Raw genomic sequence first — 10,600 nt, forward strand, 5'->3', positions numbered from 1 at the left:
TGGCTTAAAAATGACAACCTGGCCAGACTGATGGCGAGGGGGGGCGGGTAACATTCCCAAGGCCAATCAAAGCACTGCGAACAAAAAGAATATTTCTGAAATCCCATGATATTGTACTGGAATCCAAACCACTGCATCTTCCATTGTCACGATTTTCTAAAAAAACAATTTCTTGGCTTGATTTCCTGAAATATGGATTGATGCCAGGATCTGGCAGGTTTGCACCATTTCCATTGCGCCCTTCACCGTCATCTAGAACCTTCTGCAAGGCTTTACGGAAACCAGAGCGGCAACTCAAGCCAGAGTATCCCCTTGTAAATATCACAAGCGCACTAAAAGGCAGACGACACAGCCAACGTCAGCACCAAGACAAGGAACACGCTGAGGATTTACAGGACGCGAGTGTTTTAATCATCCAACACAAAATGGAACAAATGCTTCCTGGCGAGGGGAATATCTCAGACAGAAGCACGGCCTCTCAACGATCTTTACTGAATCACACAGGACACTTCAAAGTAAGACTCACGGTGTGATCATTCCTCAGAGTACAGAATACAAAAGATGGAATTATTATATTATGAACCAACATGCCGTATTTGAGACTGCAATATTTAGCTTCATTTTAACAGGAGGCCACGGAGGAGGCTGTCAAACTTCCACGCTAGCCAAGCACCTTCTGAAGCTGACAGACGTAGCGCTATACCAGGATCCCAGTACACAATAGCAGTGTTGCCTGCAAAGACTCATGAAGCTGAGAGGCGTCAGCTCAGGTGCATCTTCATTGTCGTCCCAGCATGAATTAAATATACCTGAGTGCAGGATGAAGGACGGCGTCATGCTGCTGTCCTTTCGATTTCTTATTGTCTGAATTATTGAGAACCTTACAGCTACACCAGGGTTTCCCCTTGGACATTTATAGGCACGGCAGAAAGCCAGGCCTGAAACGTGAGCCAACAAGATCCCCATTAAAGACCACTGATTAGTTCAGGCCTAGTGCTTAAAAAAACAGGCATATCTGAGTTTTTAAACGATTCATACAAAACTGAGTTTCTTTCACTTTTAAATATTTATTCCACGTCACATCCAAGCTGTCTCCAGCCATATGTCCTTTGTTTCCTGATTGTCCAAGTAGTTACAAAAGATGGATTTTATGCAAGATGGATATTTAAAGCCTTGTTTGTCAAGTGGACAGTTATCGATCCTTAAATTTTTTAATGTTCAGACAACGAAAACCACTGAAACCAAAATGCTTGCTTTTTTTTTTTTTTTGAAGATGAATATCAGAGCAAAGACCAAGTTTTCAGAGGGGGGGTGGAGATTCTGTAAACTCGATCCATTATCAAAAACGCACCTAAACTGAGGAATCTGCCAATATCCTGTCAAACAATCCCAGTCACTTTTGGGTCCAGTTAAACATTAGAAGACTTATAAACTTAGGTAGCTCAATATAGTGTGGATCAAACAACACATCGTTAACCTAAATGAGACAAAACAAGAACCACACACCCTGCCCACCTGTATAGAGGCCTGATTAGCCAGTCAGTGCAAACAGAAGACAATAAGCTCAATGAGATGCTCAAGTAACCCGCAAGACAGAATTCAGAATCTCTTAAACAAGTCAAATATAAAATGGTACCTGGTACCTTTTCTCCCATACTTGGAAGCAAGGTTTCTTGTTTAATACAAAATTCTAAAAAAAAACAATAAGCAGATATCCCACACAGTCTAAGGATTTTATCAATTTAAGACATGGATGCAGTGTACAATGACAATGTTTGTAATACACAAAACATAACAGCAGGGTACAGAACAGCATAGAAAGCATCACTCTGGGTCTTAGTCCTCACCATACGCCACTGATTTTGCCGGACTTAGCTATGTAACACAGTTTGTGCTGTAAACATCATAAAAATTACACCTGCTTAAGTAATAAGCCAGTCTGTTCATTAGCTAAGTGGCACACTTTCATGACAGTGGGTAAAAACAGTGTTTGTTGGGGGCGGCGTTGCCATGGCGATTCCGGTCTGTGCCGGAAAGAGAGCCATCTGGACCGTGTGCCACCGGGCCGACCCACAGAAACCGCAGCCATGTTAGCAACAGGTACTGCGGACATCATTCCACCTTTTCACGGTGACCCTCAGGCCAGAAGAGTTACACTGCGCTGTTTAAGGCAGTGTTTCCTAACCCAGTTCTCAGGGAACCCCGGACAGTCCATGTTTTTGCTTCCTCTCAGCTCCCAGCGCACCTGTACCAGGTATTCAGTGTTCCTGATTGGCTGGGAGCTCGGAGGGAGCAAAAACGTGGATTGTTCGGGGTTCCTTGGGGACTGGGTTGGGAAACACTGGTTTAAGGAACTGCCACTACATTTTCGCATAGTTACAATATCTACCCCACCAGGCCATACCCAATACACTAAATGGCACTTTCCCACTGTACCAAACTTTTGGTATTTAAAATAAAATAAATAAATAAAACACTACTCTGCTTTTTCCATTGCTTTGCAGTACTAGTACTGTAGCAGCCAACCAGCAGAGGCACCCCCTTTGGTACTCTGGGGGGGGGGCTTGTACACGTCTTCATTACTGATTGGTTATGCAAATAACTGCCACAAACGCAAAATACAACTGGCATCTTGAAAAAGCATAGTTATGAACCTAGAAAACAATGACAAACAAAGAAAAAAAAAAAGTTATAATAATGGATGCATGGACAAATTCCGATCAGGTTAGAAGAAAATTAACAAGATCTGGATGAAATAAGAAATAAAATATACTATTGCTATAAAATACTAGGACTGCACGATATTGGAAAATGTTTAAATATCACAATGCGATTTTGTTGCAATAAATATATTGCGATATTTATTAAGCAAAAAAGGAGTTCAAAGTAAATTTCTCACAAACCCATCAGTGTGTGCAAGGATGAAAATAATCATGATTGGCATGGACAGCACATGCAGAACTCATACAAAATCAGCAGCGGTAAACTTTAAACTGATTTTTAAACATATACTAGATAACCTTGAGGAGGAAAAATCATTAAAATTGCAAAGAATGCTAAGTTCTGTTTTCTATGACAGAGTAAAAAATGTTTCAGCGAAACTTAAACCACCTATGCTAAAATACCAAGACAGAATAAAGGTATAAAAAAAAGGCTGATCTCAAACCAGCTACTGCAGTCCTTGCACCATGAGAATTTTATGTACATAACATGCAATGTCGATATTAACATCGCACATTGCCCAGCCCTATAATATACTATATCCATTTTGGAATTCAGTACAAAACACCCCTGCACTGGTACCAGTTTTTCACACCAGTGGAAAATCAACAGAAAAAGCAGAATTCACTTCAGTACTGTTTTGAAGCACTAAAGTTCAGTACCTATTGCAGTGGAAAAGCGCTCAAAAAGGCCTCATACACAAAACAGACGTCTGTCCTTAGCTATAATATAGCACTCGGTAAAAAATAATTTCTGCATTTTTGATTTTTGAAGAGATAATTTAAATCACACCTGTCTAGCAACAAACCCACGTAAAATTACTGGAATACATCCATTTCAATACATAATCACATACATAAAACAAAAGGTTTTGCTCCTCCCCCCATGAAAACCTTCACATAAGCATTTAATCCGCAAATTCATAAAAAGCGGGTAATTATTTTCTCCACTAAGAAAAGTACTGAGTAGTACGCAGTGCTTCAGTAAACCGACAGGACAGCACAGCCAGCCCTGAAGGTCACCTGTACACAGGAGGGGTCCCCAAATGCAGATTTGGGCCAGACTTCACAGGTGACGATGCTTAAAATGCACAAATAGTTAAAAGTAAAAACATAAGAAAACAGCTGGGAGGCATATTCCTGCTATATATCCCAGCCAGCAAAGAGTTAAGGTAAAAATGACTATAATGCTCATGAAAAAAACATCAATTTTCCCCTTTTGTTTTCCATCTGAATGACTAATACTTAACCTTGTTATGTCCATTGATGATGCATTAGGAGGCAGGCTTTCATCTGTAGCTCTGGGGCACAGCATCCAGAGGGGCTGGCAGCCAATGTGCCGTCTACATATGGAGCATCCTAACAACTGCATTTGCAGAAACAAGCTGCCCTTCCTCGTGGCTCAGGAGCCAGGGGCTGGCTGAGGAGAGGCTGATATGCCACCAGGAACGCCGCCATGGCACAGGCACACAAAAACAGGCAGAGATTATTCCTTTTTAAAACTCGGTGGAAAAGGGTGTAAATCCGCAATGTAGCAGTGGAATTCCATAGAACCAAAATATGTATCAGATTAGCTTATGGGGGTGGGGGGGGGGGGGGTTCATGCCCATGGTTTTATAATAAAATCATGGTTTTATAATAAAATATCAACAAAACTAACCTCAGCTGAGAACAGCATCATAGCACATTTACCATATAATGGAGATTTGGCTGAAATGTACCGCATGTAAAAAATGTAATCTGTATTTAATTGTAATTAAAATTAAATGCAATTAAAAATGTCTTTTTTTTTTTACATTCTCCAAGAACTGAAAGAGACACTTCCCAACTTAGTTTGTTATATTCTGAGTTATATTCTGTGCGCAACACCTCGCATTAGTTGTGGTATTTGTCACAGAATTGTTCTTGCGCGTCTCCCACACCGGTGAACTGCAAGCTGGGCGTCAGCGCTGCATAGCAGGCCACCCAATTAATTAAAGTAATTTCAGAGTTGTTCCGAACTAGTCAAGGGCTGCCTTTTTTGGCTTACGGGTTGCGGCAGACGGGTAGCTGGCTTATTAATAAGGGATTTGTTTTCTATTTCGGCAAATACAGTTTGGAAGCACGGCAGACTGCATGGGTAACGATGCTCAATGAAGGTGCACGAGAGAGAGACACCCCAGGCAATTCACAACGAGGTATTTACACGCACACACAATTTACAAATTCCTTTTTTTAATTACTGATAATTTCCAGTGACTATTGATTTGCATGTTTAAATCTTGTTTTAATTTCTGGATTCAATATGTCCAGATGACTTCCCTTAACTGTTCACAGCCCAATGGGGACAAATGAGGACAAAACTAATAACATAAAACATAAAAACCCAAAGCTACAGTAGCACAGAGAAGGGAGTATCAGCTTGATACCTACAGGTTTGCGTGCACAGCATCGAACGCAAAAAAAAATTATATATACACACACAGACACACACACACTTGATTCAATGATTATACTTGACTCACTGATAATTGTGATTGCAGCATATTATATGCGCTGTAATCAGAATAAAAAAATCACTGAAGTAAATTTGCAGACTGGTATTTCCCACAAAGATTTGAAGAAACAAATTATTGCCATTATTCTAAATAATTGGGAGGGTACTATAGTAAAATAGATAAGTATGGTCTTTCCTTTGCCCCGATAAGAATTTACATTTCACTGAAAGACAGCAAAATGGAGCAATAAGTGCGCTTCAGATATGACGCATGAATTATACACATCTGATACCGGCTCATATTTTTAAAAGGAAAAATCACAGCAATCAGCAACTGGTGATTGCAAGAATTGTATCATTTCCTGGTGAAACAATGCACATGTACTTTGCCTTACTAAGGCTGAGATCACAGGACAGGCTGAGCTCTCTCTCCAGGCGAGCGCGGCTCATAACCAGAAACGTCACCGCGTGATTACACAATCTGGCACACTTAATTTTTCATTAAAAATTAGATAAAAAAAGGTGAGAATTGTCAAAATCCTACTTGCTTCAACAAAGGTGTCTGTGCAGAGATACTGGAACAACTGTTGAAAAAAAACACAGTGAGACAATTAAAACTGTATAGTTTCACTGATTCTGTCAGCAGCTATGACCTTCAGTCATGTTTGTGGTGTGTATCGGGGGGGGGGGGGGACAAGACTACAATTTATTATCCCCAGATGAGTCTCCCCAGGATGACAGGCGGTCACAGCTTTCACCTGGCCTTCTAAAGGATAATACAGAATCGACAGCCAGAGATTCAATTAATATTCCACCATTTCTCCCAGTTTGCTTATAATGAGTCAGCTGCATCATGCAATTCCAAGCAATACAAGCTATCAGGGTGTTTCCAAAGATATTCTCACATCTCTCACAAAATATCAGCCATTGCATCGTTTTTCCAAAGTGTAAACTGTTCATTATTAAAGTTATGCACAACGAAGACTACCACATCACACAGACCTTTGTTAACATATGTCGAGAAACAGAAAGTATGCAATATCGCATGCAAACGTCCAGTCTAAGCCCCAGGGTTAACTGTAGTATGGGCACTCAATAAGCTTAGAAGGCCTACAACCTTGAAAAAGTGCATTTCTGAACCTACAATTTTTGGCCTCGTACTCACCGGAAGACCATCTCATCACTCTGTGTCAGTCAGAAGCTTCTTGACATCTCCTTGCACCACAGCTTTGCAAGAACAACATGCAAGCACATCATCAATGCCATAAACGATAGAGGCATCCAGTATGGAAGCTCGGGCCGCGTCTTACACAAAGTTACACAAGGGCAGATAAGGTTAAGTTTGCTAAAGGCCACAATTAAGCCACAAGGTTAAAAAAAAATGATCTTTGAAACATTTGTCTATTTACTCAATACTTGACTCATTGATAATATAGGCCAGTGGTAGACAACTATATTCTGTCAAGAGCTGCAAAATCTTTTGGTTACCTTTACAGAACACCAAGTGAGGCGATTACTCAAATTAAGGATTGGATAAGGCAATTACAACAAATTCTAAAATAAACCCCATCACACTCTGAGGACGATTTAAGGATCAGAGTTTCCCTGACATTCATACAGAGCCGCGGCCTTGCATCCTGACGTCCTGAAAAGGAAACTCTGTGGTCCCTAAAAACATTTGTTTGAATACCGAACAAATGAATGAAACTGGCAAGTGACTACAGAACCAAGTCATTTACAACCAAATCCCTATGTATTCTCATCATAAGACAGAATATTATCACAATTTTTTTTGTACAATAAAAGGTATCCATCATTAATGTGTAACTCAAATTGCTCTCAGTCTTAATATGCATTTATTCAACACTTTGCACAAATGACTAATGTGCTATAATACCACAAAATTGACACCTATACAATTTAAATGTATAGTGTGTGACTTTTTACAACGTATATGCTAGCATACACATTAAAATCCCTATTTATGATAGGTGAAAGAATGGTAAAATGTATCAATGAACCCAAAAAACTGTAGTCTTTAAAAATGAAATTCTGCTATTCATCTTCGATAAAACCTTTACCTTTTTCTTTCATTCAAAGTTCTACCACAAATTTTAGCAGCTAGCAAAAACAAACCTTTCAGTTCCTGCAATAATTTATAATTTTAACATACATTTATGCAATGTATCCTGCTCTTGTACTTCACTGGAGTGCATCAGAGATGTCCCACTTTTAAACACGTCTAACTGTGAGCCAAGGTGAACTGTGGAGCCATATTGCAACCAACAGGGGGAAATCTACAAACTACTTTGATCTAAGCAGCTTCGATCTGAGGCGACTCACCCACAATGGAAACACATCTCGTCTTTTGAATGCAGGCGGCAAGGAGATTAGAGGTTAACAGTGCGGTTAATGCTGGTCCCAGAAGGGGCCATTCTGTTGTACCCATGAGAAAAGCACTTAACCTGAATCCCTTCAGTAAATTATCCAGCTGAACAAACAGATAGCTTAGAATGTGTTTAATAATGTATGTGTGTGACTTTGGATAAATGTGTCTGCGAAACAAAAGGATAACACAAATAAGGTGACATGTACAGCCAAAGCAGCAGGTTCATTAAATCATCATCAGTTCATCCTCTAAGTCCAAGGTCTAGATCTCCATGGCACTTCCAAGAAGTCTGGAGTCATCTTTGCACTCTTATATACTTAAAACATATATAAAAACTGATTTCGAAGTCAAACTATAAGAATGGCAAAGCCTAATTGCCACCCAAACAGCAAACAATGGATTGTTACAACTCCCCGCAAAAACTTGATACACACTTTTAGCCAGGATAATGCTGATCCACCATTTTAGCAATCAAACTGTTGCAATTGTTCAGCCAGAAAAGAAGATAGTTTCAATACCGCAACACAAGTATTCATTATTTATAATCAAAACCAATGTTTGGTAATATTAGGCAACCTGCAGTTTATGGAAATTATACGGTAGGACTACTATGGGGCTGCCGACGTTAACATCAATCAAAAACATGCTCCTATAACTGATTAAGAGAGTCGTTCCAGTGCATTGCAATATCTGCATGCTTTGAAAAGACGACGTAACGTCGGATCCGCAAGAAAAAAACAACTATGCATTGTGTGCATGTGACAGTTTACTTACTGCAACAAAAATGTGTCATCGCCGACTTGATGCCAAAAAAGGCGAAGGGAGCTGTTAGCCTTTACCAGAATAACGTCGTTATTGAACTCGACAGCCAAGCGTACCTAGTGTTTGCATACATATTTCTTTAAAATTAAACAAAAAGCCTGGCAAGGCTATCTGAATTCATCCTCTCGAAATAGAAAATCCAAAGGTCCTCCATGATGTCAAAAGACCCGACCCTTTTTTGTTATCAAGACATCTTAACAAATAAAAACGGGAATCCAGTTAAATGATCAACTGCTGATTCCTGATCCGATCGACTGAAACTGCCACAAATCGGTCGGCAGATCCACGCTTATCGATGCAACCGATGGAGAAATAAATTATATAGCTAGCTGCTTTTCCGAATGGCCTCTTGAGATTTTTTTTTTTTTTTTTTTTTTGCCTTGATACTCCATATCAAGCAGACACCTATGTGACTGGGTGCACAGCACGATACCTAAGCTACGGCCTTGGCATTGCTAGGGCTCCTCATTTCCCGGCGGCTCGTTTGCATGCACAACAACAACAACAAAAAAAACATTTTCGCGATCCCCAAAGAATTAGCACGGAAGAGCAATGGATTCACGTTACCTTCCTTTGCCTTCACCGGTACCGTGATATGTTGCTGAGAAAGCAAGCCCAGTGTTGGGGACGTGGAGAGCTGGGACCAAGATGGCGTCCCCTCCAAACTTCCACCACTTCCACTGTTACTTTGGACACTCATCAAGCTACTTTTCAAGACTGGGGGGGGAAAAAATCAAGCGAGCCGCCGGAGAGTTAGTGACACCGAAGCCCCGAGGATGGGGCGGTCAGCGAAACGTGCGATCCGTCGGCATTAAGCGGCGCGTAAACAGTGTTTTTAGGAAATTGCCCGAGAGCGTAGTTTGGACAGGAGCCTCCGTGCACCTCTGCAGTGCGTCTTGAAGTAGCCTGGGAGTGTAACCTTAGCATCGGGCGTCACGCATCGCCTAAGCACAGACACTATCGCGAGGCTCCCGCACCTCAGGCGCATCCTAACGAGCTGTTCCGGAGTGACTCCCGAAGATGCACGACTGCCAAGCGCTGCCTTTAACTCCTTTAATCAAGACCTTTCAGATCGTACGCTGCACCACTTACAGTTCGTCGACGTATATAAAAGCATTTTACGGCTGCATGATTTTTGACAAAGTCACGTAAAATTAGTTATAGCTTGGGAGGAAATTCTTAACACGATGAATAGATAAACTACAAGTGGTTTTTAAACGCTTTAGATGAGTGCATGAAAATATTAGAAGTATATACGTGTTTTGTTTATGTTTTGTTACGCATTATGCTTGCGATAATGAATGTATCCTATAAAAAGTCTTTAGTCGAGACATCTTGCATATTCGTTATAATTTCCATTCATTTTTTATGCCCGCTAGTCCTATGCAGGGTCGCGGGAGTCCGTAGTCTGTCCCGGAAGCTATGGGCGCGAGACTTGGCATGTTTTTGGGAAACCGGACTGCTACAGATGATAAAAAAAACAGCTACTTTAAGAACTTGTGAGATACCTCAGGATGGTGGCAACCACTTGCCTTGAGAAACGCAGTTGCTCTTATCAGGAGAATAAGCGGTTCTTGGGATTCTTAGTTCCTAAGTATTTTTAGATTCAGGAAGCATGCACATCCCTTGGAGGTGATGTACAAGGTTGAAAATATACAACAGAAGTGAAGTTAATCATGAATGCATTGATGGTATTTTTAGTAAATTAAATTGTCCGCTAAACTGCAGATGGCAGCGTTATATTGGAGTAACGAAGTATATGAATGCGAAGATCTGTCAGTAATTGGGGGATATATGACACCATATAAAGTTATGTACCATAAATGTATGTTATACATATAAGTCCACATCACAAAGGGTGGATCATATATTCACTGTGTACAACTTGATCTTATTGAAACAAATCACAAGTTGCGTGTGTTGTGACACCCTGCCACTAAATATGGTGAGCTGCAAGTCGTGAAGAATGTATATAATTACACGGCTTAGTCATGCATGCGAGTGGCATCCATTATGCGAATTAGACCTTTACTGTAGCATTGCACTTGGTGGAAACTGGAAACAATCAGGAAAAAACTGAGCCGTTACAAATAGCACAAATAAGTCAACAAAGATGCTTTTGTCATGGGAGCTGATTATCACTACTTCTGTTAATTTTAAAAAAAAATAATACCAGGAACACATATTATAAGA

At 40.5% G+C, this 10,600-nt stretch overlaps 1 protein-coding gene across 1 annotated transcript in view; it reads right to left on the reverse strand.

Annotated features, from left to right (window-relative positions):
* The window catches only part of tlk1a (tousled-like kinase 1a), a 31,841-nt gene extending 22,398 nt beyond the window's left edge, over nucleotides 1-9,443 (reverse strand). Inside the window, exon 1 of the mRNA XM_023806005.2 lies at nucleotides 8,975-9,443. Within this exon, the coding sequence (XP_023661773.1) occupies nucleotides 8,975-9,107 (133 nt within the window). The 5' untranslated portion in view covers nucleotides 9,108-9,443. The remainder of the gene's footprint in view (nucleotides 1-8,974) is intronic.
* Between the last annotated feature and the right edge of the window lie 1,157 nt (nucleotides 9,444-10,600).

This window comes from Paramormyrops kingsleyae, chromosome 1, assembly GCF_048594095.1.
Source record: "Paramormyrops kingsleyae isolate MSU_618 chromosome 1, PKINGS_0.4, whole genome shotgun sequence".
NCBI lineage: Eukaryota > Metazoa > Chordata > Actinopteri > Osteoglossiformes > Mormyridae > Paramormyrops > Paramormyrops kingsleyae.